Below are 24,132 nucleotides of genomic sequence, written 5' to 3'. Positions count from 1 at the left end.
GATGCTACATACATTTTGAGTTAATAAAACACCCTTGATTGAAAAAGCAGGCTTTGTTTTCGCTCGATGCTACATGTCTGAGTTAATAAAACCCCCTTCATTGAAAAAGTAGTGGCAAGTGAGTGGAACAATAGTCTCCCTGAAATATATGTTGCTAGAAGCAAAGAATGTTTAAGTGAATTTTAACTAAGACCCGTTTAGCAGTGGGTGTTGCTGAGTATGCTTTGTATCCGCTTAATACTACATACATTTTGAGTTAATAAAACGCCCTTTATTGAAAGAGTAGTGATGAGCGAGTGAACAACAGATGCGGAGTCGTACAAAATCTTCTGATTCATGTTGTCTCTAACTAGCACTGAAGATCAAAATGGATCAGCTCAGCAACTTGCTTCCAGCAACAACAGAGGGGTCAGGAAAACAATTGCTAGATCATCTAACCAACAGCATCCCCTCCATTTCACACAAACATTATTATGTACCTCATACATTTAATTGACTACAGCCATACAATTCAATTAATCAGTTCACCAAAGCTTCGCGGCCACTACATTTTTGGCCCTATTTAACTTAGCAGAACACATATACACACAGCAGCTTTCCTCACCCCGTCTCATATATGCAACTGTGGAACCGAATGAACAGCCGACCCTTCGCCGCGCACCACGTGGAACCCGGCAGAATCTCGCCCGCCGACATCGTTCATCAGACATAATAGGCCAGCAGGGTGGCCAACGCGGTCCAGAACACCAAGAGCTTGAGCGTCCACGGTTGCTTCATCGGAGGGCTCGCGTTAGGCAGCCACGGATAGGCATCGGGAGGCGGCATGACACAGTTGTCGCCATTGAAGTAGACGCGCCGCGGGAAGCCCCACCCTTTCTCGAAGGTGAAGGTCTCCGGGTCCTTCTGCAGAAGTATCTCCGTCTGCGCGTTTCCGAACGGACCGGCTTGGTTGAGCAGATCATTGTAGAACTTCATCCCCCAGAACATCGCGCTGTCATCTGAAACACGCATGGAGCAATGAGGTTTTCATCTCAGAAACCAGTTAAACACAGCTCACAGGGCGACCAACTTACTTATGCGGCCTCCGTACGGGGAGAGCGGCTTGTAGTTGAAGCTGAACAGCTTTGTGATGTTGTTGAAGTTGGGATGCTGGACAACCAGGTTCCAGTCTGTGTAGTTCATGCGGTAGTTGAAGTTTGTGATGGTTACTTTGACTCTCCAGTAGTCCTTGTAGTTGAGCTTGACATGCCAGTGGACTTTTACCGGGCACATGTGGGAAGTGCACTGGACAAGAGGCTGGCCGGTGTATTTGCCAGGGCCATCGATGGCAGATTGTAAATAAGGTGAGTTGGGACTGCAAAGTGCATAGGATTCATAAGGAATTTCGCAGAAAATTAAAACCTTAATAGGTGGTAATTAAAGAGTGAACAATTTGCTAACTCACTTGACACAGCTTCCTGGATGAGTATTATTGTTTTGGCAGCCGCAAGAGCATGTTGGGCAGCCCACAATAGTGTTATTATAAAACGACGAGAGAGCTACGCAGCAGGTTGGGGTCTTCTGAGCAAGAAACTGGGAGTAGGTGCAGGTTACATTCCATGTCACTGTGGATATAGAATTTCTTTGTTAGAACCCCACTAAATAAAGAAAATTAACAGCAATAACAACAACGACGACGAAATTATCAGCAACAAAACATAAAAAAAATGGAACGGATCTGATGCTTCCTGCATTAGACATGCAATATTTGCAAGAGAACAAGACTGGCTAAAATAGGCTACATTTGATCCTAGGTGATGAACATGACTCATCTCCCTTAGAGAATGGATCACTTCTCATTTCAATGGTTTGAATCCTTTTACTAATCCTACAAATACTATTACTATAACATACTCCCTCCGTTCCTAAATGTAAGTCTTTGTAGAGATTTCACTATGAACCATATACAGATGTATATAGATGCATTTTAAGTTTAGATTCATTCATTTTGCTTCGTATGTAGTCCATCTAGTGGAATCTCTATAAAGACTTATATTTAGGAACGGAGGAAGTAGCATTCATTCATGAGTATTACGGAGCAGAAACATGGTAAACTAGTATGTATTACAATGTGTTTAGCTTGCCAACGCTTTTGTGCAAAATAAGTGGAAAACTTACTAAGAGCTTGGGTCGTCCTGCGCCCGTCACCCATGAGAAACTTGGTGGGCCTCACAACAGTAGCACGGCCGCATGTGTAGCCCGGGCCTGGGGTCTTAAGAGTGAAGTTTTTGGGCACCTTAACCGTCTTATTAGTAGTCCCAGCAAGACCTACACTGATCTGGAAGGAGGAGGCAGCATTTGCCGGGTCCTGGTTAAACGTACTTATAACCCCTCCCTTGCAGCAGTTGGCGACTTGGTCTTTGTACGGCGTTCCCGGGAGAAGGTCGATGACGGTCGGATCTCTCTTGCAGCAATGGGGAGGGTTGGTCTTGAACTTGGAGCAGTCGCCCTGCTCGGTGGTCTGGGCCCCCACCATGGACCAGATGACCTCCTTCTTGGCCCACGTCCACCCCAGCTGCCACCCGGGCGCCGATATGTGCCGGAACTGCTGGTAGTTGTATATTGTGACCATTGCCTGCACATGACAAGTTTGGAAGAAGGAAATCATGATACAGGTAGGTACAGGGTCAGGGTGACCAGATTATTATCCACAATCTGCTGATCACTGCACTTGAGTCCAGTAGTCCACTATATATATATATATAGTGCTTGTAGCAGAGTTTGTATGTAGCCGATCACTGGCCATGCTACTTACTTGTTGAGGTCATCAAAACCTCAGTAAAAATGAATGCTGGCCTAATTCATAGTTTGGGATGAGAGACACAGATGTTGAAGTGCTACTCACAACATAACCATCAGGAGTCCACTCTTTAAGATCCCATTTTATGGTGATGTTCCCGTTCGGATCTAGCGAATCGTATGCCTCTGCGAGAAGAAGAAGGAAGTAAGAAGGTTAATTGGCACGCCAGATGCACAACAAACACATACTTATTCCAATCTGCAGGATGTATCCTGCAAATTAGGTTCTTTTACCAGCACAACAGACGCAGTTGACTGAGACGTTCTAGCTAGCTAACTAACTGTAATTCACTTCAGTTGTGAACAGATCAGAGCAGAGCAGAGCTCGTCGCGAGGATGTTTCAACTAACTAATTCGCTTAAGAATCAGCTTGAAGCTCAAGATAGTAGCAGGATCTATCCATTATACACCGCGGCTTAAGTTCTTTTAGTTTAGCAGCACAGCAAACAAACTTGACGGAGATGTTTTAACTAACTAGTGCTTCAGTTGTGAGCAGATGAGAGCTGGGCCCAAGGACGTTTCAACCAACTAATTGGCTTAAGAATCAGCTTGAGGCTCAAGATAGTAGCAGGACCTATTGTACACTGCGGCTTAAGTTCTTTCAATTTATGAGCACAGCAATGCTTCAAGCTGATTCTGGTCGCTTCAGTTGTGAAAGGACTAACTAATTCGCTTAAGAATCAGCTCGAAGCTTGAAGCTCAAGATAGCAGCAGCGCGGAAGGAAGCTTGAAGCTAAAGATAGCAGCAGCGTGGAGGAAACGAGCTGATCTAGTAACCCAGCGGGACAGACAGACACCGACGAGACGGGAGCGGCAGGCATCCATCCACCCACCCGCGCGCGAGGGAGCAGAACCGAATCGAAGGACTGAGGAGGGGAGCCGCACCTGTGGCGGCCGGCGCGGAGAGGAGCAGCGCCGCCGCGAGCAGCACGGCGCAGCCACCAAGCGCCGCCATTTCGTCCCCCGCCGACAATCTTGGCAACCGAACAGCTGCAGCTGCCGGACTGCTGCCAGGTGAACGAACCCTGCTTGGGAGGTGAGGTGGGGGAGGTGGAGATCTGGGGCGGGAGGCGGACAGCGGGCACGGGACAGGTGGTGGACGGAGGCGCGCCGTGATTTCCGTCCGTCCGGTGGGGGTGGGGGTGGGAATAGGAGTAGTACTAGCACTTTATCGCGTCGAGGGGCGGGCAGACGGTGACGCCGCACCCTCCCCTCCCCACAGCCTGTTTCTGACCGAAACGCTCTTTCCAGAAAGGGCTGAGAGGAAGGTCCCGAAGGGCCTAGAAGCTGGTGCGCATGTGCTCACTGCTCACCGACCCGAGGAGGGATTTAGTCAGGGAAACGTTTATAGCCGGTGGACCGGCCGAGCGTTCGGCCGGTCCACTCGCTCGCGTCGCTGGGCAGCCCAGCCCACCAACCACAGAACTTATCTCTAACCCCACCACTTTCATCTTATCCCCTCGCTCTTTCTGGAGACCACACGAGGCATCCTCGTCCTGCTCGCCCTTCAGTCCCCAAGTTCTCTATCTCTCCTCTTCCTTCCTGTGTTCTCTCCAAAATTCACACCTAATCCCCATGAAATTGAGCTCGTTTTTGTTGCCTTCTCTGCTCCGCGCAACATTTTTCCTCCATAGATCCATGAGAGGGGTGAGCTCGTCCGTGCTTTTTTGCTTTTTTCTCTCATGCCATGTGCAGTCCGCCATGGATCCCATGAGGTTGGGCTCAAGCACAAGATTGATGTTTCTTTTCTTGCCGTTTATATTGGAGCAGCGTGCAAAGGGCAGGACGACCGTGATGCAAGCTCGTGCACCCGCTGCGTTACCATGGTGTGCGACGGCGGAGACCGGTGCCGGCTGGGGCAGCGATGCAGGAAACGGCACACCTCGTTGCTGGAACCGGCCGACTGAAAAGCTGCAACCGGCATCCGTTGATGCTGGAACCAGTAATCATTTTTGCTACCACAGGCGTTTGGTTTTGCTGGAACCACCGCCAAATTTGTAAGTTTGCTACTACTGATTTCCTGGTTTGCTGGAACAAGCTTGAATTTTTGCTGGAACCATATTCTTTTTTTGCTGGAACCGACCCATGTTTTTGCTACCACCCACTCACCTCAAATCTGCTACCATGGTGATTTTTTGCTGGAACCAGCGAACCACTTTGCTACAACCGTTTTGGGTTTTGTTACTATTGTTTGTTTTGTGATTTTTTGCTACATCCATCTTCATGACATAGCCTGTTTTTTCCAGTCAATTTTGCTACAACCATGCTTTGATTTTGCTGGAAACGAAGACAATTTTTGCTACAATCATTTTTTGATTTTTGCTGGAACCGAAGATAATTTTTTGCTACAATTTTTGTTACATCCACCAGGCGGCGATGGCTTTCTTTTTGCTGCAACCGTCTCGAATTTTTTGCTACTGCAGGAGTTGCCATTTTGCTACTACCAGAGCCTTGCTCGAAGCATCAGGAGTTTTTGCTACCACCCCCTTTTATTTTTGTTTCGATTTTTGCTGGAATCAGCCTAAAAATTGCTCCAACCGTCGTTCGATTTTGCTGGAACCGGCATTTTTTGCTTCGCCGGTGGCGGTGAAGGCGGGTGGCGTTTTGCTTCGCCAGCGGCGGCTAGGCTGCGAGCACCGGCGGCGAGCAGAAGCAACGAGGGTCCAAAGGAGGGCAGCGGGGGCTAGCGTGCGGGATCCCGCGAGCGGCGACGGCGCTCGCTCCCCCGCCCCCCCCTTTTTCCCTGTGCGGAGGATGACAAAAGGGGATGCGGGACAGATCTGACAGTCCTGCGCGTCCAGATCGAGCGGCTCGGGTTGGACCGGCCGAAACTTTTAGTTAGGGTGGTGTATATTTAGCCTGTTTTAAATCGTTGTCGGTGACAAAAACACGTACGAATTTTTCGCCCTAATTTGATCCCGCTTTAAAAGAGAATACACCCGTGTAGACCGGCCCTCAAAACGGGCATAGCATTTGCCCGTGCACGCCGTGACGAGCCGGCCATCCAACGCTTGCCCCAAAACCTCCGCCCGACGTAGAAACTAATGTTAAACCAGATGGATGGATAAATATCATGCAAACACAGGGAAAGTGTAGGTCAGATGGATTCTCCTTGCTCTCTCGAAATTTGGTGGAGTTTGAGCGGGGGGATTTAGAGAAATCAAGCTTCTAGGGTGTTGGCAATAGCAACTTAAAATTAAGGATTAGGTCTAGAGATGGAAAACTTGCAACTGCTGCGGTGAGCATCAGACACGGACTGCACTGAATTAGCTCCCTCAAATTCAGTGGGCTGATCTGATGAAGACGGCAAAGGCACCCAACAGAGAGAGCGGTTTTCAGCCGACCAAATCACCAGGAATATAAACTAATGGGAGATTTGTATACATGCAGCGAAAATTAGAAATTCCAACCTGGAGGTTTTTCTGCCACTGGCTATGCAGGAAGGAAAACAGAGCACACTGCTCCTCCTTGATGGCGCCCGCCCTTGTCGCTGACAGAGATACCGTCCAAGAACTTGCCTCAGGTAAGCCATTTTCACCCAATTTTGAACCATTAAGATTTCCAACAATTGGCCTTCTGACTGCAGGCATTGAACTGCTGCTGTATAAAGACTGGTCATTGTTCAGATGCTAGAATTGCTTGGGGGAGAAGGATCTGTATAGAACATCTGTATCGCAAATTGTCGCCAAAACTGGGACACTGGAACAAGCAGCTAAGTGCAGAAGCAGGCATGCATGGGTCGTTGCTGAACACACAAGCAGACATATATGTATCGCAGTGAACAAAGAGTGTGATCTCACTACCAATGAACACTCAACATCCTGAATCTTATGCATTGCGGCAAATTCTAAGCACATCTAATGGTGTAGTTTCGGCAAAGCGCTTGGTCCTATTTAAGACATTTACACAGACACCACAGGGAAAAAAAATCGGAAAACTCGCCTATGCCGGTCCGTTATAAGTTCTTTTTCTCAGGATATCAAATACAACACGCATTCCAGACAGTGTCTGCCTTTGCTCCCTCTGAAGAATCAGCAAGCCGCATAGTAACGAGATGATATGAATCAATTGTTGGAACTTGGAAGTGATCATGCATTTCTGACGAAAATAACTATGCTATGGCCCATGTGGTTACCGGCCCGGACCCGTCCATGAGGCCCTAATCCAAGCCGGCCCAGGTCGTAGATAACCGTTGCCGCCGTCTTCTCCCTTCCTTCGCCCCTCTCCTCTCCCACCTCGATCGCCGCCGTCGAGCGCCGCGCCTCCCACTCCCAGCCTCGCCGCCGCGACCGACGACGCGGCCCTCCTCGGCTCCCGCTTCGAAGCCGACGGGCTCAAGCGCCTCCTCCCGCAGGTTCGGTTCCGAAATTCCCCTCCTCTCCTCCCGTCTCATATATATCTCCTGGATCGGATCCTGGCAGAGCTCGGGCTGATTTGTGTGCGGCGCAGGTGGTCGAGGACGTGGCGGCGCAGTCACGGGGGGTGAAGACGATCTTTCTCCTCCTGCATAAGTCTGAATCTAGTTGAACTCTGAAGAATATTATTTATTTTGTGCCGTTGGAACCTGCAAGTGATTGTGGATTTGTTTTCTGTATTGCTGCAGGCTCTAAGATGCTATGGCTAGACATGGACTGGTCGTCCTGGATAGCGTGGATTCAGTTCATGCACCCAGGCTGAAACTAGTGTTGAGTGTCAAACAGCACGTTGCTTTGGCATTACATTGATGAATATTCGGGGTTTCTGATAGGGTATGCTACATTCAGCTTTGATTATACCCAAACCTCAATCTATTACCATTACATTGGATGGTATATCAATTTGATCCCCATATTAGTGGTTTGCACTAATTGGTGTCTAACAATCTACTGTTATCAGTGTGCAATGTTTTCCTGACTTCAGTGTCTAGCACCTCCTGCGGCTGGGATGCCACGGACGCTGCCGCGTCGCCAGCTGCACCGAGTGTGCCTGGGGTGCTAGGAGCGAGCTTGGGGGCAGCCATGCCGCTGGCGGTTGCATGGAGCAACTTGGAGGATGGGGCCGGATGGGGGCGAAGCCGGTCCTTTGGTATAGGGAGCACGCTCTTACCCTCTTCTCTCCGTCTTAATCATCAATCGGTTTCCAGTTCACAAAATGGCAATGGGACAGTCTTCACTGCTCTGAACTTGCCAACATTGTTCAAGTGTTCGTTCTCCAGCCTGCAATCCAGTCAACCGTATCCTAAGTTATAACAAAAACATTAAACCGAAGATACTGGTTCCACTTTAAACCAATTTCAAATACCTGTAGAAATTCCAGTGTCCTCGTCGGATTATTTCCAAGGAGGCACGGGAGAAATCCAGTAGGCGAGTCTCATTCTTAGTAATAGAGATCTTCATCACACTTTTAGTCCATGATAGCCGAAGCACTAGATTTAGCGTCTGCATTTGTGAAATAATCAGTGCTCCAAAAGCCGCTCCTTTCTGTACTAATGTCATACTAAAAATCAGTTGAACAAAGTACAATACCATGGAAACGTAGTAGGTGAACTTGTTCTTAAGGATGAGATCATCCCGGAGCCATAGGTTCTTAGATTTGGGAGTGAAAAAGCCCCAATCCTTGACAAAGTCCCAGTAGAGCTGGTACACGGTGGTGCCTGTGGACGTTATGAGGACCATCCACACCCAGAATGGCGTCGGTGTTGCTTTGTACTTGAGCCTGACAGCAGCCGCGACCATCGCCGACACGTACTTCCCAGCGTTGGCGAGTTGATTTACGTCATGTTCCTCCAGGTATCTTCTTAAACACTTTTGAAAAATGGCCACAAATCTTAGTTTGAAATTGATCCTGACAAGTTGTAATCTTAATATTGTTTGTTCGTCTATCGATTCATACCTGCACAGCTCTCCAGTAGTAAGGGAGAAAAGAGATCACATAGGCCAGGTGTTTGTACTGCTGGTTCTTAGTACAAGTCTCATATGGGTAAGCCCTAAAGCTTCCTGCCATGAAGTAGCACGCTGCAAACTCCGTGTGCCTTAACAATGGGATCTGGAACATGCACAAGTTTAATTTATAAGAACTTGCATTTTAAGACTCCTTTGTCATAGTATAAATGTATAATATAATATTGCAATTAAATTATTACCTGACTAGTTAACTGATCAGCCATGAAGAAATCGGCCATCACAACCTGGATCACAAGGAAGGTTTATCATCAAAAATATGTTCATGACAATTTTGGTGAATCGGAAACCGTAGATGTCTCCCCTTACCTTGTAGAATGGTGAGAATATGATTTTGCGCATGATGCGCATGAAGCAGTAGCGCGTCGAGCGGTAGAACACGTTGAACGGACAGAATAAAAGTCCGGCCGACAACTGAAACAGGTAGATTCAGAATTTTGAGAACTAACAGTTGCAACACAGCCTGAGCTCTCAATCATTGCTCCAAATATATGGTCTGTGTTACTCACGACTATGAGGGCCCCTGGCACGGCATTGGTGTAGGGCACACAGGCGTTTATGAGGAAGAGGTTGATGACCAACACGGTCACAACGGTGCACATGATGAAGGCGGACATGAGGAAGGCATCCCGGTGCGTGAGGGCAGTGTTGGGCACGAAGTCGAATATGAAGTTCTGGTTGATCCGTGTGCTCTTCCACATGAACAAGTTGCATCCGTAGAGGAAGCAGTGCAGGCTGATGAGTGCGAAGATGCTGCAGGAGAACAAAGGAGGATCTACTGTCAGGTCAAGGTAAAATTTCATCCTTAATCATCAAACCCTTGATAAAAAATCAAAAAATGTTGAGCTCATACCAATAACAGAGCTCTTATATAATACCCCCTCTGTTTCTAAATATAAGTCTTTTTAGAGGTTTCAAATGGACTACAAAATACGAATGTATATGGACATATTTTAGAGTGTAGATTCACTCATTTTGCTCTGTATGTAGTCCTTTGTTGGAATCTCTAAAAAGACTTATATTTGGGAACGGAGCGAGTATATGGTTAGAATCTTGGTCTGAGAGGTTACCTGAAGACATGGTAGACTACTTCATGGTAGGCCGTGTCTCCGACAGAGGCGAAAATGCCGGAAGCATGTGCCATGATGGTGTATATGATGAACAGACTCACAAATGTGCCCGTGAACAACCCTGAAAACAAACACGAGACAAAGAACCGCGAAGTTAGAATTCCGAATTTCTCCACTGTAGATGGTACTACATAGGTGAATCTGACTTCTGAATGTACGCGCCTACCTACGAGGAAGGTGATCATGTGCGTGCTCTTGGGCTGCTTTGGGTTGAGGTACTTCATCGCCACCATCTTGTCATTGCCCGCAAAGTGCTTCAGGAAGAGTGACTCCACCTCGTCTGACAGCTGAAGAACCTGCTCTCAGAATTTCCATGAATATCAATTCCTTCAGTTCGTATTCTTCAGGGTTGGACAGGATGTAGATGACGATGAACTGATGATGATACCTTGTCGGAGGTGCTGAACGATGATCCCTTCACCTTCTGCGAGAAAAGGTCCGTCGCTTGCTGCTGCCCTGACACCTGAGAGAGCATTTCGTGTCAGTTGCCGACAGTGAAAAACATCGGTTTTAATCATGTTTATTTATGTCAATTCTGTCGCTAGTTTTTTTCAGAGGTAGGTTAGTTGTATATTGCAGTAGTATGCCAATTCACTAGGACAACCACACATATCACAAGCTGTGTGCTACTTGATTATAACTGATACTACATGATCTGAAGTACAACATCCTTGTGTTGTACAGCTAAGTACAACATCCTCGTGTTGTTTAACACTCTACACTGTTCCTATCCATCCATTTGCCAAAGCACCTACGCTACATAAAAATACTGCTACTCCGTCTTAAAATAAGTATCTCAACTTTGTACTAACTTTATTTTGGGACGAAGGGAGTATGTTGCATACCTTGACGAATTTTTTGAGAATCTTGGTGAACGCCTTTACATTAAGAGAACTGCACCCATCCATCCATCCATGCAACAGAAAAAAGCACAAAAAAATCCGTAAGCGCCACCACCCAAAAGATGTCACAATTCTCATGGCGAAAGCAAAGTGGCGATGGCGGCAGGAGTGTGCACCTGAACTTCTTGAGCAGCTCGAGGCCGCGGTAGAGGGCCATGAAGGCGTCGCGGATGTTCTTCTCGGCGTGCTGCACCTTCTTGCGGTGGACGAAGGCGGCGGCGGGGTCGGCGCCGTCCTTGCGCAGCACGTTCACCAGCTCCTCCCACACCTTGAGCGCCGCCCGCCCCGGGTTGCTGGCCGGAATGTCGATCCGCACCGTCGCCGGCAGCTGCAGCCTCCCGGCCTTGCTGTCCTTCTTCCCCGGTAGCCCCACGAAGCTGACGCCGTTGCGCTCCAGCGCCGCCATCACCTCGTCGGCCACCGCCACGCCCTCCGTCATCTGCGCCTGCTGCAGCTCCACGCTCCCATCTGTACGCCGCCATTACGCGCCGTTTGTGTCAGCTCGCGCGCCCATGCTATATTGCCATTTGCCATGCACACGCGTAAAGGATGATCGAGGCAGTGGGGTTCATGTGCTGGGACCAACGGGCGAGTGCGTGCACCGGTATGGAGTATGGACACGTACCTGACATGGACTGCGGCGTGGCCAGGCCGGAGCCGCTGAGCGCTGGCGAGGACGGTGCCACCGCGGAGAGTGTGCGCCTGGCGCGACGGGTGGCGGCGTGGTCGGCCAGGATGCGCTTGACGTCGGCGAGGATGCGCAGCTGGTCGATGATCGCCTCGCCGCGGCCCAGCAGCTCCGCCTCCTTTGTCGCGTAGAAGGAGTTCACCTTCTCCAGCTCCTCGTCCGCCTTCTCCAAGAACTCCCGCTCCTGCACACATCAAACACATCAATTGCTTTGCACCATCAAGATGATCAAATTTGTTGATGCACCGATGAATGCGTTCATGCTTACATGCTTGTCCGTGGGTGGCACGAGCTCCCCGGAATCCCCGCTCTCCTCGTCCTCCTGTGTGTCAAAATGCACGTCAGTAGCGTGCACGCACGTAGAGCCAGCCAAGACAGATCACGACCAACTCAGCATATCTATTCGTATCGCCTGACGCGTGAAAGCACGCACCGAGGAGACGTGCACCCTGGGCGCGAACCGGGAGGCCAGGGCGTGGACGGGGTCGAGCACGGAGAAGCCACCACCATAGCCGACGCTCTCGACGCCGGCGGCGAGGGCGGCCTCCTCCAGCGAGCAGTCTCCGTTGCTGTCGTCGGCATCGCGCCGTCCCAGCTTGATCTTCTTGATGAGCTTCTTGAGGCACTTGTAGTCGACGAATGCTCCCTTCCACTCCGGGATGATGCTGGCCTCGTACTCCCGCGAGAACTTCACCATGTCCTCCGCCTATATACCAGCACAGCACTCCACTATGACCAGGCCGTCGGGGATTGAGGCGGGTTGCTTCTTGTCCGAGCCGATCGATCAAGCGAGCTGCTTACATGCGGAGGACAAGAGGAGGAGTGGGAGGCCGGAAGGAGACAGGGACAGGCAGGAGTGATGGGAGAAGCAGTCGTGCTTATATAGACCAGACCAGATGAGGGACACACGATGGGACAAGCTAGCCACGGTGGTTACTCTTTCTCTCCCTTGACTCTCTTTTCCTCCCTTTCCCTCTCTGGAATGAATGTGTCCCTGTCCTAAAGATAGCACTCACGATCGGTCTTCACTGCTGCTAAAAGGGAAGGGAAGGAGAAAAGTACGGAAATGCTATTTGGGGAACTGTCGCCAGGAGGATGTTGCTGGTGATCGCCCCTTCCATCAGTCTGATCTTTTTCTTTTTCGGGGTAAAGGGAGATTTCTATTACTCAAGGAGGCAAGTCCGTCAGAACCAAGTTTACGATGTCACGCATACTCAAACCCAGCCATGCATACTGCAGTAAGCGGCGCGCGCGCAGGGGCGGGGGTACTCCCACCGTAGCAGCAAGAGCGTGGCTAGCTTTATTTTGCGAGTGACTAATAGCCGTGATAGAAATCTCCCTAGTCTCGCCATCCTTCATCCTCTTAATCTCCTCAGCTAGCACGCGATTCCTCGAACGACCCCTTGTCGAAGCGTTCAACATGTTCACAGCTTTGACACTATCCATCTCGATGAGAATGGGCAGATCTATACGGTGCAGGGCTAGCTCGAGCTCCTCCCTACACGGCACCAACTCGGCTTCCAGGCCATTATCGCATGTCCGATTTTCCTTACAGGCAGTGAAGATGATGCCCCCTTGGTCTGTCCGCAAGACCAAGCCCCCGCAGCTCCACCTTCTGCTGAACGTGCTCTTGTGGCGCCAGAAGACCAACCTGAACAACCATCTTTCCTTTCTCCATATTACCTTGGGGCCATTGATGAATGCACAACAAGGAATTGATGTAGCCTTGTAGAAATCTGCAAGATGCTTCCGCGGGAGGTGGGGTCTTGCCATGAGTTATTTCATTCTGCACATGCCACATGATCATGAGGACTATCATACGTGGCTGATTTGGCCGCACGGATCTGGGGAATCGAACCTGTGCCCTGCCATAGAGGTGTTTGCGAACACTTTGCGCTCAAACACCTTTTATGTATTTGAGTTGATTTGCTTTTAAATTCATTTTCCATTTGAAAAAAAATCCTGAAATTTTCCCTTTTTGAAAGAACAAAAATCACTATTTTTAGAGGGGATTTTTCTTTCTAAAGTTGCCATGTGCATTTTTTATTATATGTAGCATGACACTTTCTATGTCTCTTTTAATGCCCCCATGGCAATTTTTTAATTAAGAGCATGGTATTTTAATAATTAGTAACATGGCATTTTTATTATTAAGAGGATGACAGTTTTATTATTAGGAGCATGGCATTTTTATTTTTAGTAACATGCCATTTTTTATTTGTCAAGAGGATATCATTTTTATGGTTAAGAGCATGACATTTTTTATATTAATACCATGTCATTTCTATTATTAGGTGGTTGACAGTTTTATTGTTAACAGGTGGCAGTTTTATTATGGAGAGCATGACATTTTTATTAGTTGTTGGCATCACATTTTTATTATAAAAGAGGATGACATTTTCAATGTTGAGAATTTTTATATTTATTATTGGATGGCTGTTTTAGGCCTCTGAATGTCGGCGTGCTGGACGGCGGCGATACACGAGATACGGCCGCGATACGCGTATCACGATGGGATCTTCTCTCGTCTCCCATCCCTCCTATCCGCGACCACGCGCACGATCGCTCCTGTGATCCAGTCGGGAAAGAAAAGGTCGCGCACGCACGATCGATCGCTCCATTGTCACCTGCTGGCGGTGGTTGCAGCACGGCATGGGACCTCGATCGCCACGTTGACCACGGCCCACGACAAACACACCGCTGGGCAGGCTGACCAGCGTGGCCAGCAGCACGAGATAACTTCCACAGCACGCACGCACGTACAAGTACATGCTGCTGGAAGAATGCTGCGATCCGAAACACATCATAGCAGAGCAGGCAGGGTTTGCATGAAACTGAAGGTCACTCCCTCATCTTTGTTAATAGATGATTTCCCGTGCGTTGCGGCAAAAACATTTGCATATAGCTTTCTGTAGATATTTTTTTTACTATGGAGTATTAAATCGTTGAAGTTTGCAATTTACTTATCTGAAGGAAGATTTCATGAGTTAAATTGTACGTATTTATATAAGGGATGAACTGGAATAATATCCACAGAGATAGATATTTCATTCATCAAAATGATACAATGATGGGCGCCAAACATAAATTAGTTGGTCAACAGTGGGAAAAATGCAACCAAACTTGCGTTCATATTTGATCTTTCCAGGTGAAATAGCTTTGTTCATTCATCATCAATTTCAAACCTATGGAAGATATGCCACTCATACATTCTCGATGGATGAACATGATAGCTTAGTAATTTATACAAATCATTGAAGAGCTGCTTGTAGTCGTCGCTACATGGTCTATGGATCTGGATATAATTTTTATTATTTTTGATATTCGTTGTACTGCCATGATTAAAAATGAATAGATCGAAAGTTTCCCGAAAAAAAGGACATGTCATATAAAGGAAGGAATAATGAGAGGCAAAATAATTAGCTGAACCTAGTTATAATAAAAATGCCATGTTATAATTATTAAAATGCCATGCTCTTAATAATAAAAATGTCAAGTGAGGGCAAAAAATCAATTCAAAAAATTCGGGATTTTTTTGTTTTTGTTTCAAATGAAAAAATGAATTAAAACAAAACACTTCAGTAATACATAGAGATGGTTAAAAAACATGTGTACACAAAAAAGCACTATAGCCCAAGTTGTAAAGCATGCGCTCACTCTAGCAGGAGGTCAAGAGTTAAGACCCCACCTGGTGCACCTCTCTCGTGTTTTTTTTTGAAAAATAAAATAAAAAAGGATGGTTCACTGGAGAGCATTGCCCGGTGAACGATCTCCAAATGTTGAACTGGCACTCTAGAGCGCGCAAAGATTAGTGTAGCACATCGGACGATAGAGACAAGGTTCGCTAGTGTGGGCTTCCTGGGGAACGTTAACCAGATAACATTTCCGTTTTCTTTTCAGATGTTGCACAACCTGACCAGATATGCCTTTTATAAAGAATTTATATTTCTCTTCTTACAGTCTGCTTACTATGGACATAAGTTATTATCGTTTTACACTTTCTGTTATTGTTTTTCTGTGTCGGATTCCCCTTCAGGAGGTTGAAACGATGATGGAAAATCGAGTCTCTGATGCATTTATGCCTCTTTTCTTCTTTAGTTTGTTGTATTTATGTGCTTTGATTATACCTGCACTTAAATCCATTACCATCACATTGGATGATATTCCCTTCGGTTCTTTTTACTCTGCATACAAGATTTGTTTGAAGTCAAACTTTGTAAAGTTTGACCAAATTTATATGAAAAAATAGCAACATCTACAATACTACAGTAATACAATATAAAAATTAAATTCATAGCGCATCTAACAATATTGATTTCGTATTGTGAATGTTGACATTTTTTCTATAAAATTATATGCGGAGTAAAATAGACGGATGAAGTATATCAATTGATCCCCATATTAGTGGTTTGCACTAATTGGTGTCTAACAATCTACTGATTAAAGTGTGCAATGTTTTCCTGACTTTAATGTCTCACGCTTCTTGCGTCTGGGACGCCACGGACATTGGCCCCAAGCTCGGCGTCCCTAGCTGCGCCGAGTGTGCCTGGACCACCAAGAGTGAACTATTCGCAGAGGGAGCGGTCGCCAGAGTTCATCTCGGCGATGGTAATCATGCCACTGGCGGTTGCATGGAGTGACTTGGAGGATGGGGACGAAGCCGATCCTTTGGTATCGGGAGCACGCTGTTACACTCTTCTCTCCGTCTTAATCATCAATACATTTCGAGTTCTTGAAATGGCAATGGGACAGTCTTCACTGCTCTGAACTTGCCAACATTGTTCAAGTGTTCGTTCTCCATCCTGCAATCCAGTCAACCATATGCTGAGTTATAATAAAAACGTTAAACCGAAGATACTGGTTCCACTTTAAACCAATTTCAAATACCTGTAGAAATTCCACTGTCCTCGTCGGATTATTTCCAAGGAGGCACGGAAGAAATCCAGTAGGCGAGTCTCATTCTTATTAATAGGAATCTTCATCACACTTTTAGTCCATGATAGCCGAAGCACTAGATTTAGCATCTGCATTTGTTAAAGAATTAGTGCTCCAAAAGCCGCTCCTTTTCTTTACCAATGTCATACTAAAAATCAGTTGAACAAAGCACAATACCATGGAGACGTAGTAGGTGAACTTGTTCTTCAGGATGAGATCATCCCGGAGCCATAGGTTTTTAGATTTGGGAGTGAAAAAGCCCCAATCCTTGACAAAGTCCCAGTAGAGCTGGTAGGCGGTGGTGCCTGTGGACGAGATGAGGACCATCCACACCCAGAATGGCGTCGGTGTTGCTTTGTATTTGAACCTGACAGCAGCCGCGACCATCGCCGACATGTACTTTCCGGCGTGGGCGAGCTGATCTACGTCATGTTCCTCCAGGTAACTTCTTAAACACTTTTGAAAAATGGCCACAAATCTTAGTTTGAGATTGATCCTGACAAGTTGTAATCTTAGTATCATTCATTCGTCTGTCTGATTCATACCTGCATAGCTCTCCAATAGTAAGGGAGAAAAGAGATCACGTAGGCCAGATGTTTGTACTGCTGGCTGTTAGTACAAGTCTCATATGGGTTAGCCCTAAAGCTTCCTGCCATGAAGTAGCACGCTGCAAATTCCATGTGCCTTAACAATGGGACCTGAACATGCACATGTTTAATTTGTAAGAACTTGCATTTTAAGACTCCTTGGTTGTAGTATAAATGTATAATATTGCAATTAAATAATTACCTGACTAGTTAACTGATCAGCCATGAAGAAATCGGCCATCAGAACCTGGATCACAAGGAAGGTTTATCATCAAATGTATGCTCATGACAATTTTAGCGAATTTAAAATCGTAGATGTCTCTCCTTACCTTGTAGAATGGCGAGAATATGATGTTGCGCATGATGCGCATGAAGCAGTAGCGCGTCGACCGGTAGAACACGTTGAACGGACAGAATAAAACTCCAGCTGACAACTGAAATGGGTAGATTATAAGAAGTTTTAGAACAGTTGCAACACAGCCTAAGCCATCAATTATTGTTCCAAACATATGGTCTGTGTTCCTCACCACTATGAGTGCCCCTGGCACGGCATTGGGGTAGGACACACCGGCATCTATGAGGAAGAGGTTGATGACCAGCGCGGTGACAACGGTGCACATGATGAAGGCGGACATGAGGAAGGCGTCCCGGTGTGTGAGGGCAGTGTTGGGCATGAAGTCGAATATGAAGTTCTGGTTGATCCGTGTGCTCTTCCACATGAACAGGTTGCATCCGTAGAGGAAGCAGTGCAGGCTGATGAGCCCGAACATGCTGCAGGAGAACAAAGGAGAATCTACTATCAGGTCAAGATAAAATTTCTTCCTTAATCATCAAACCCTAGATAAAAAAACAAAAAATATTGAGCTCATACCAATAACAGAGCTCTTATCTATGGTCAGAATCTCGGTCTGAGAGGTTACCTGAAGACATGGTACACTAGTTCCTTGTAGGCCGTGTCTCCGGCAGAGGCGAAAATGCCAGAAGCATGTGCCAGGATGGTGTATATGATGAACAGACTCACAAATGTGCCCGTGAACAACCCTGAAAACAAACACGAGACAAAGAACCGCCAAGTTAGAATTCTGAATTTCCCCACCATAGACGGTGCTCCTCTAGATAGGTGAAAATCTGACTTCTGAATGTACGCGCCTACCTACGAGGAAGGTGATCATGTGCGTGCTCTTGCGCTGCTGCGGGTTGAGGTACTTCATGGCCACCATCCTGTCGTTGCCTGCGAAGTGCTTCAGGAAGAGTGACTCCACTTCGTCCGACAGCTGAAGCACCTGCTCAGAGTTCCATTCATATTATTGCTCACTCATCAGTTTCTTTTGTTCTTCAGGATGTAGATGATGATACCTTGTCGGATGTGCTGAACGACGATGTCTTCACCTTCTGCGAGAAAAGGTCCGTTGCTCGCTGCTGCTCTGACACCTGAGGGATCATTTCATGTCAGTTGCCAATAGCGAAAACGCATCGGTTTTAATCAAGTTTATGCCAATTCTATCACTAGTTTCTTTCTTTCCTTCAAAGCTATGTTGGTGCAGATTGCAGTAGTTTATCAATCAATTCAGTAAATTACTAGGACCACAAGGATCACTAACTGTGTGTACTATTTGATTGTAGTTGATAGTTTGATACTACTTTTTTACGGCAAAGGTTGGATTTTATTAACTCAATAATACTACATGAAGAAGAGTATATTCTCCCGTCTAAAAGTGTTAAGTACTACAACGTCATTAATTATGTTTTTAAAAAGACTATACACTGTTCCCGTCCATCCATTTTGCAAAGTACCTACGCTACACATAAACATGTTGCTAGTGGGCTGTATGTTAATTATTATGACGTACGTACCTTGACGAATTTCTTGAGAATCTTAGTGAAGGCCTTTATATTCAGAGAACTGCACCCATCCATTCATCCATGCAACAGAAAAAATCGTCAGCCCCACCATCCCAAAGATGTCACAATTCTCACGGCGAAAGCAAAGCTAATGGAAAATGTTATCTTCCGTCAGATTTTTGACAACTCTCAGCGAACGCCCTCCTCACCGTTCACGGATCGCAGAGCAGGGGGATTTTGAACTAGTTTGTTATACGATAAAACCCAGTGAACGTTTTACTTTTCAAATCAACCCGTGCACCGCACTAGCCAGCTACACGAGCTTGCACATGGTAGACTTTGGTTCCAATCCCAAGTCAAGTAGTTTTTGTAGTTTTAATAATTTTGCGAAATATGTTACATGGCACCCAGTCCATCTTTTTTTTTTCTTGCTACATGGCATTTTTCTAGAAATGTTTCCAAGGCAGTTTTTCAATTTTGTGAAATATGTTACATGACGATTTTTTTGACAAGTCAAGTAGTTTTTGTAGTTGTCATTTTTTAATTGAGAAATGGCATTATTTTAATTATTAAGAGATGGCATTTTATTATTACTAAGAGATGCCATTTTTATTATTAAGAGATGACATTTCTTATTCTACATAGATGGCCTTTTTGCTTATTAAGTGATGGATTTTTTTTATTAGAAGAGATGGCATTTTTTTTGTTTATTAAGAGATAGCATTTTTATCCGGTTTTTGTATTTGGTTCATGGAAAAAAGGAAAACAAAATGTTTTTTCATACTGGCATGGCAGTTTTATAAAGTAGCATGGCATTTTTTTAATATATTTTTTCATATCATGGATAAAAGGAAAAATATTTTTAATTTATATTTTCCCTGTTTCTTAATAAGAAAATGTGGTTTTATTTTCATGGAATTTTTAGAAAACACATGAAACTGGGCTTCTAGCCCAATGGGGGTTTGCCCCAGGGCCTCCTCCTGGCGATGATGATGGATCGGGGTGGCTGAATGGTTCTCTGGGAGCCTGCTCCCCTGGCGAACGACAACGTTCGATGGGAGCAGCTCCCTGGCGACCGTTCGCCATATATATTAGGGTCCAAACTAATTAACTGAATCAGTCGTGCAGGCATGGCGATGGCGGCCGGAGGCGGAGTGTGCACCTGAACTTCTTGAGCAGCTCGAGGCCGCGGTAGAGGGCCATGAAGGCGTCGCGGATGTTCTTATCGGCGTGCTGGACCTTCTTCCGGTGGACGAAGGCGGCGGCGGGGTCGGCGCCGTCCTTGCGCAGCACGTTCACCAGCTCCTCCCACACCTTGAGCGCCGCCCGCCCCGGGTTGCTCGCCGGGATGTCGATGCGCACCGTCGACGGCAGCTGCAGCCTCCCGCCCCTGCCGCTGCCCTCCTTCTTGGCGTCCTTTTTGCCGGGCAGCCCCACGAAGCTGACCCCGTTGCGCTCCAGCGCCGCCATCACCTCGTCCGCCACCGCCGCGCCCTCCTCCACGCTCCCATCTGCACGCCGCCATCACGCGCCGTTTGTGTCAGCTCACGTGCCCATGCTATATTGCCATTTGCCATGCACACGCGTAAAGGATGATCGAGAGGCCAATAGTGGGGTTCATGTGCTGGACACCTACCTGACATGGACTGTGGCGTGTCGGGGCCGGAGAGGAGGCACCGGCCAGAGCCGCTGAGCGCCGGCGAGGGGGGTGCCACCTCCGGGAGGGTGCCTCTGGCGCGGCGAGTGGCGGCGTGGTCGGCCAGGATGCGTTTGACGTCGGCGAGGATGCGCAGCTGGTCGATGACCGCCTTGCCGCGGCCCAGCAGCTCCGCCTCCTTTGTCGCGTAGAAGGAGTTCACCTTCTCCAGCTCCTCGTCCGCCTTCTCCAAGAACTCCCGCTCCTGCACACATCAAACACATCAATTGCTTTGCACCATCAAGATGATCAAATTTGTTGATGCACCGATGAATGCGTTCATGCTTACATGCTTGTCCGTGGGTGGCACGAGCTCCCCGGAATCCCCGCTCTCCTCGTCCTCCTGCACGCCAAAATGCATGTCAGTACTCTACCTACCGTGCACACACGTAGCCAGCCAGGCCAAGATCGACCAACTGAGCATATCTATTCGTATCTTCTGACACGCGCGGGCGCACGCACCGCGGAGACCTGCACCCTGGGCGCGAGCCGGGCTGTGAGGGCGCGGACGGGGTCGAGCACGGAGAAGTCACCGTCATAGCCGATGCTCTCGACGCCGGCGGCAGTCTCCGGCAAGGAGTCTCCCGCGCTGCTGCCGCCGGCGTCGCGCAGTACGAGCTTGATCTTCTTGATGAGCTTCTTGAGGCCCTTGTAGTCGACGAAGGCCCCCTTCCACTCCGGGATGACGCTGGCCTCGTACTCCCGCGAGAACTTCACCATGTCCGAGCCGATGGAGGGAGCGAGAGGAGAGGAGGCAGGACCAGGAGTGATGGGATCGAGAAGCAATCGTGCTTATATATATACCAGGCCAGAGAGGGACACAGGATCTGAGAAGCAATCGTGCTTATGTTCCATGCGATCAATCAGGAATGAATGTGTCCCTGTCCTAAAGATAGCACTCACGATCGGTCGCCAGTGCTGCTAAAATGGAAGGGAAGGAGATACTGAAAAAGTATTAGGCCTGTGAAGCAGCGATAGGTCAACAAGTCCCGGCGTGCTGGACGGCCGCGAGATATGCGTATCACGATTATTATTATTATTATTTTAAGAAAAATAGGTTTGCCATGCCCCATTTTATTTCAAAACGAGGCACGCGTATCACGGTTTTCTCTTCTCTAAGCTCAAGCACGCACGTTGCTGCCCTAGACCACCCGCGCACGATCGCTCGCTCCTGTGCTCCATTGTCACCTGCTGGCGGTGGTTGCACCGGACCTCTCGATCGCCCTCCGTCATCATCCTCGCACCACGTTGACCGCGCCATCCCATCTCACCCTCTGTGTCCGGCCGCCGCGCCATCCGGCCCCCTCAACGTCCGTCCGTCCGCCGGTCCACCCGTTCGCCGCCTTCTTCCCTCAATGGCCGATCGGAGTGGCACCAGGCAAGCCACATCAATCACGACGAGAGCACGGTGAGCCCTGGTGATGACAAACACGCAAGTCGAGGCAGGTTGAGCCATGCAACATCGCGCTCACAAGCAGCGTGGCCAGCACCACGAGATGGGGGTGCAACTTCCACAGCACGTGCTGGAAGAATACTACGATCTGAAACACGTCATGGCAGGCAGGGTTTTGCATGAAACTGAAGGTCACTGACTCCCTCATCTTTGTTGGGGGTGTAGCCCGTTTCTCACGTGTTAGAATAAGTCCGAGGTACATAGTCGATCTACCAAGAAACAAGCAATCACAGCACAACGACGACAACGAGATTTGTTAACGAGATTCGGCGAACTCGCCTACTCCCGGGGCAATGACTACGGACGCTCCTCCCCGAGATATCGCAACACCGGCCACCCGGATGCCGGCACACCTTGCGAGCCTGTCACTATCTAGTCGTCATGGGTTACAACATGGGGTGCCTCCTCATATATAAGAGGCCAAGGGTATAACATGTCCGACTCCGACACTACACGTATCCTACCCATACTACAACACCAAGTCCAAGCGTAACCCAACTAGTACAAAATATTCGACACAAACACAACAAACTCCACCTTGGCAAATATTCTCCACGCGATTGCGTTGCCGCGCCGTATTTTCCGACTGCATACCGGGCGGAAAATTCGGATACCGCCCGGTATCCGCGTTTCTCGCTACCCCACGAGAAAGCTGTGTACCGAGAAAAAAATTCGAATTTTTTGAATTTGAACGGCTACAGTGAGGTCAAGTAGGACAGAAACTCGTCTAAAGCAAGAAGCTGTCTGTGGTCTGGTTGTAAATATGGAACTCCCTTCCCCCACGTTGAGGACGGACGTGGAGAACCTGCCACTGCACCAACAGGGATTTTCTTAACTTCTTGAGCTCCGAACTAATATATTCCTAGCTCAGAAAATTTTGAATTCAAATTATGTTTCAAAAATTTGAGCGGTTTTTCCTCGGAATTTTGCGGTATCCGCATTTCTCGCCCACCCTCGGTATTTTGTTGGGATTCGGTAGCCAAAACGTTGCGCCTGATCCTTCGGCGGTATCTTCATCTCCTTTAGATCAACCAAACAACCACCTCATAACCTAGCTCATGATACCACTTGTTAGAATAAGTCCGAGGTACGTAGTCGATCTACCGAGGAACAAACAATCACAGCATAATGACGACGTCGAGATTTGTTAACGAGGTTCGGCGAACTCGACTACTCCCCAGGGCAATGACTATAGGCGCTCCTCCCCGAGATACCGCAACACCGGCCACCCGGATGCCGGCACAAGCCGCCGGCACCCCCTTGCGAGCCTGCCGCTATCTAGTCGTCATGCGTTACAACGTGGGGTGCCTCCTCATATATAAGAGGCCAAGGGTACAACATGTCTGACTCCGACACCACGTATTCTACCCACACTACAACACCAAGTCCAAGCGTAACCCAACTAGTACAAAATATTTGACACAAACACAACATCACAGGCGACAGCGCGTCGAGCCAGCCGACGCCAGACGGGGCCATGCTCATCTCGAATGGAGGCAAGCTCGCCCATGGGCTGAAGATGTTGTGGGGCCCGGTGACGTTCCCTCGCCGGGCACTAACAACTTCAACGTGGCGACCCAAACGTACGTATGTTTTGTCCGTTTTTCGTCCGTTTGGGTCGGCGTGTCGCCCCCTTTCATGTTTGGGTCGGTAGAATACCCAATGCGTGGACACATTTTCGTCCTCGCGGCAGGTTTACGGCTATTTTGAGCTCTTTTTCGACATATCAATAAAATTTGGCCCAAGTTCACATAATTCAAACAAAATAAATATATCTCATAGTTTCACAACCAAATAAATATCTCATAGTTTACAAGCCAAATAAAATTTAAATTATCTTAAATAATTTTGAAAGTAAAAATAGCCGATACATCTATTGATTACCAATGTGAGCCCACATATACTCAACCAAATTATCTTGAATTTGAATGTGAGTTTCTCAACATGCATTTGATGATGAAATTCGGTGAATTGTGTAAACGTTGCCGCTCCTTCATGCCGAGGCACAACATTGTCAACGTGAAACTGAAACCCTTGATCGTAGATTCCATATCCAGACGCTCATCCTCTACGATCATGTTGTGCATGATCACACAAGCAGTCATCACCTCTCACAACTTCT

General features: G+C 47.7%; 4 protein-coding genes and 1 non-coding gene across 9 annotated transcripts; 2 read left to right on the top strand and 3 right to left on the bottom strand.

Annotated features, from left to right (window-relative positions):
- Nucleotides 1-425: 425 nt before the first annotated feature.
- Nucleotides 426-4,032, bottom strand: LOC123146071 (COBRA-like protein 3). Of its 2 annotated transcripts, XM_044565649.1 has the most exons (6): nucleotides 3,724-4,032; nucleotides 2,885-2,964; nucleotides 2,158-2,614; nucleotides 1,445-1,604; nucleotides 1,074-1,354; nucleotides 426-998 (listed from the first exon to the last, which is right to left on the bottom strand). In XM_044565649.1, the coding sequence occupies exons 1-6, from the start codon at nucleotides 3,791-3,793 to the stop codon at nucleotides 703-705; spliced, it is 1,344 nt and encodes a 447-aa protein (XP_044421584.1). In that variant the 5' UTR covers nucleotides 3,794-4,032; the 3' UTR covers nucleotides 426-702. The 2 variants fall into 2 exon arrangements, with proteins under 2 accessions (XP_044421584.1, XP_044421585.1); XM_044565650.1 differs by lacking the exon at nucleotides 2,885-2,964 and having other exon boundaries at nucleotides 3,724-4,025.
- Nucleotides 4,033-4,057: 25 nt separating this feature from the next.
- On the top strand, nucleotides 4,058-7,585 carry LOC123146073 (uncharacterized). 3 transcript variants are annotated; one of them, XR_006472595.1, is made up of 5 exons: nucleotides 4,208-4,485; nucleotides 4,609-6,361; nucleotides 6,425-7,192; nucleotides 7,288-7,349; nucleotides 7,442-7,585. XR_006472595.1 is itself a non-coding variant. In XM_044565652.1 (4 exons), the coding sequence occupies exons 1-4, from the start codon at nucleotides 4,135-4,137 to the stop codon at nucleotides 6,469-6,471; spliced, it is 708 nt and encodes a 235-aa protein (XP_044421587.1). In that variant the 5' UTR covers nucleotides 4,066-4,134; the 3' UTR covers nucleotides 6,472-6,842. The 3 variants fall into 3 exon arrangements, 2 of the variants coding, with proteins under 2 accessions (XP_044421586.1, XP_044421587.1); XM_044565652.1 differs by lacking the exons at nucleotides 7,288-7,349; nucleotides 7,442-7,585 and having other exon boundaries at nucleotides 4,066-4,485; nucleotides 4,609-4,835; nucleotides 6,279-6,361; nucleotides 6,425-6,842; XM_044565651.1 differs by lacking the exons at nucleotides 7,288-7,349; nucleotides 7,442-7,585 and having other exon boundaries at nucleotides 4,058-4,485; nucleotides 4,609-4,835; nucleotides 6,279-6,842.
- A 210-nt stretch (nucleotides 7,586-7,795) lies between these two features.
- On the bottom strand, nucleotides 7,796-12,333 carry LOC123146070 (phosphate transporter PHO1-2). Of its 2 annotated transcripts, XM_044565648.1 has the most exons (15): nucleotides 11,931-12,333; nucleotides 11,766-11,819; nucleotides 11,435-11,681; nucleotides 10,926-11,277; nucleotides 10,753-10,801; nucleotides 10,296-10,370; nucleotides 10,074-10,203; nucleotides 9,848-9,968; nucleotides 9,287-9,530; nucleotides 9,087-9,191; nucleotides 8,960-9,004; nucleotides 8,710-8,862; nucleotides 8,343-8,621; nucleotides 8,119-8,255; nucleotides 7,796-8,033 (listed from the first exon to the last, which is right to left on the bottom strand). In XM_044565648.1, the coding sequence occupies exons 1-15, from the start codon at nucleotides 12,192-12,194 to the stop codon at nucleotides 7,946-7,948; spliced, it is 2,343 nt and encodes a 780-aa protein (XP_044421583.1). In that variant the 5' UTR covers nucleotides 12,195-12,333; the 3' UTR covers nucleotides 7,796-7,945. The 2 variants fall into 2 exon arrangements, with proteins under 2 accessions (XP_044421583.1, XP_044421582.1); XM_044565647.1 differs by having other exon boundaries at nucleotides 8,119-8,621.
- A 3,165-nt stretch (nucleotides 12,334-15,498) lies between these two features.
- On the top strand, nucleotides 15,499-15,572 carry LOC123146626 (small nucleolar RNA snoR60). Its single transcript, XR_006472838.1, has one exon. It is a non-coding gene; the product is annotated as a small nucleolar RNA snoR60 (small nucleolar RNA).
- Nucleotides 15,573-15,860: 288 nt separating this feature from the next.
- On the bottom strand, nucleotides 15,861-21,277 carry LOC123146069 (phosphate transporter PHO1-2-like). The gene is made up of 15 exons (XM_044565646.1): nucleotides 21,020-21,277; nucleotides 20,847-20,900; nucleotides 20,498-20,762; nucleotides 20,024-20,372; nucleotides 18,874-18,922; nucleotides 18,376-18,450; nucleotides 18,173-18,302; nucleotides 17,940-18,060; nucleotides 17,547-17,790; nucleotides 17,349-17,453; nucleotides 17,222-17,266; nucleotides 16,978-17,130; nucleotides 16,610-16,888; nucleotides 16,385-16,521; nucleotides 15,861-16,299 (listed from the first exon to the last, which is right to left on the bottom strand). The coding sequence occupies exons 1-15, from the start codon at nucleotides 21,275-21,277 to the stop codon at nucleotides 16,212-16,214; spliced, it is 2,352 nt and encodes a 783-aa protein (XP_044421581.1). The 3' UTR covers nucleotides 15,861-16,211.
- Between the last annotated feature and the right edge of the window lie 2,855 nt (nucleotides 21,278-24,132).

Source organism: Triticum aestivum, chromosome 6D (assembly GCF_018294505.1).
Source record: "Triticum aestivum cultivar Chinese Spring chromosome 6D, IWGSC CS RefSeq v2.1, whole genome shotgun sequence".
Taxonomy (NCBI): Eukaryota; Viridiplantae; Streptophyta; class Magnoliopsida; order Poales; family Poaceae; genus Triticum; species Triticum aestivum.
The sequence above is the reverse complement of the archived record's forward strand: the minus strand, read 5'-3'. Positions and strand labels throughout refer to the sequence as shown.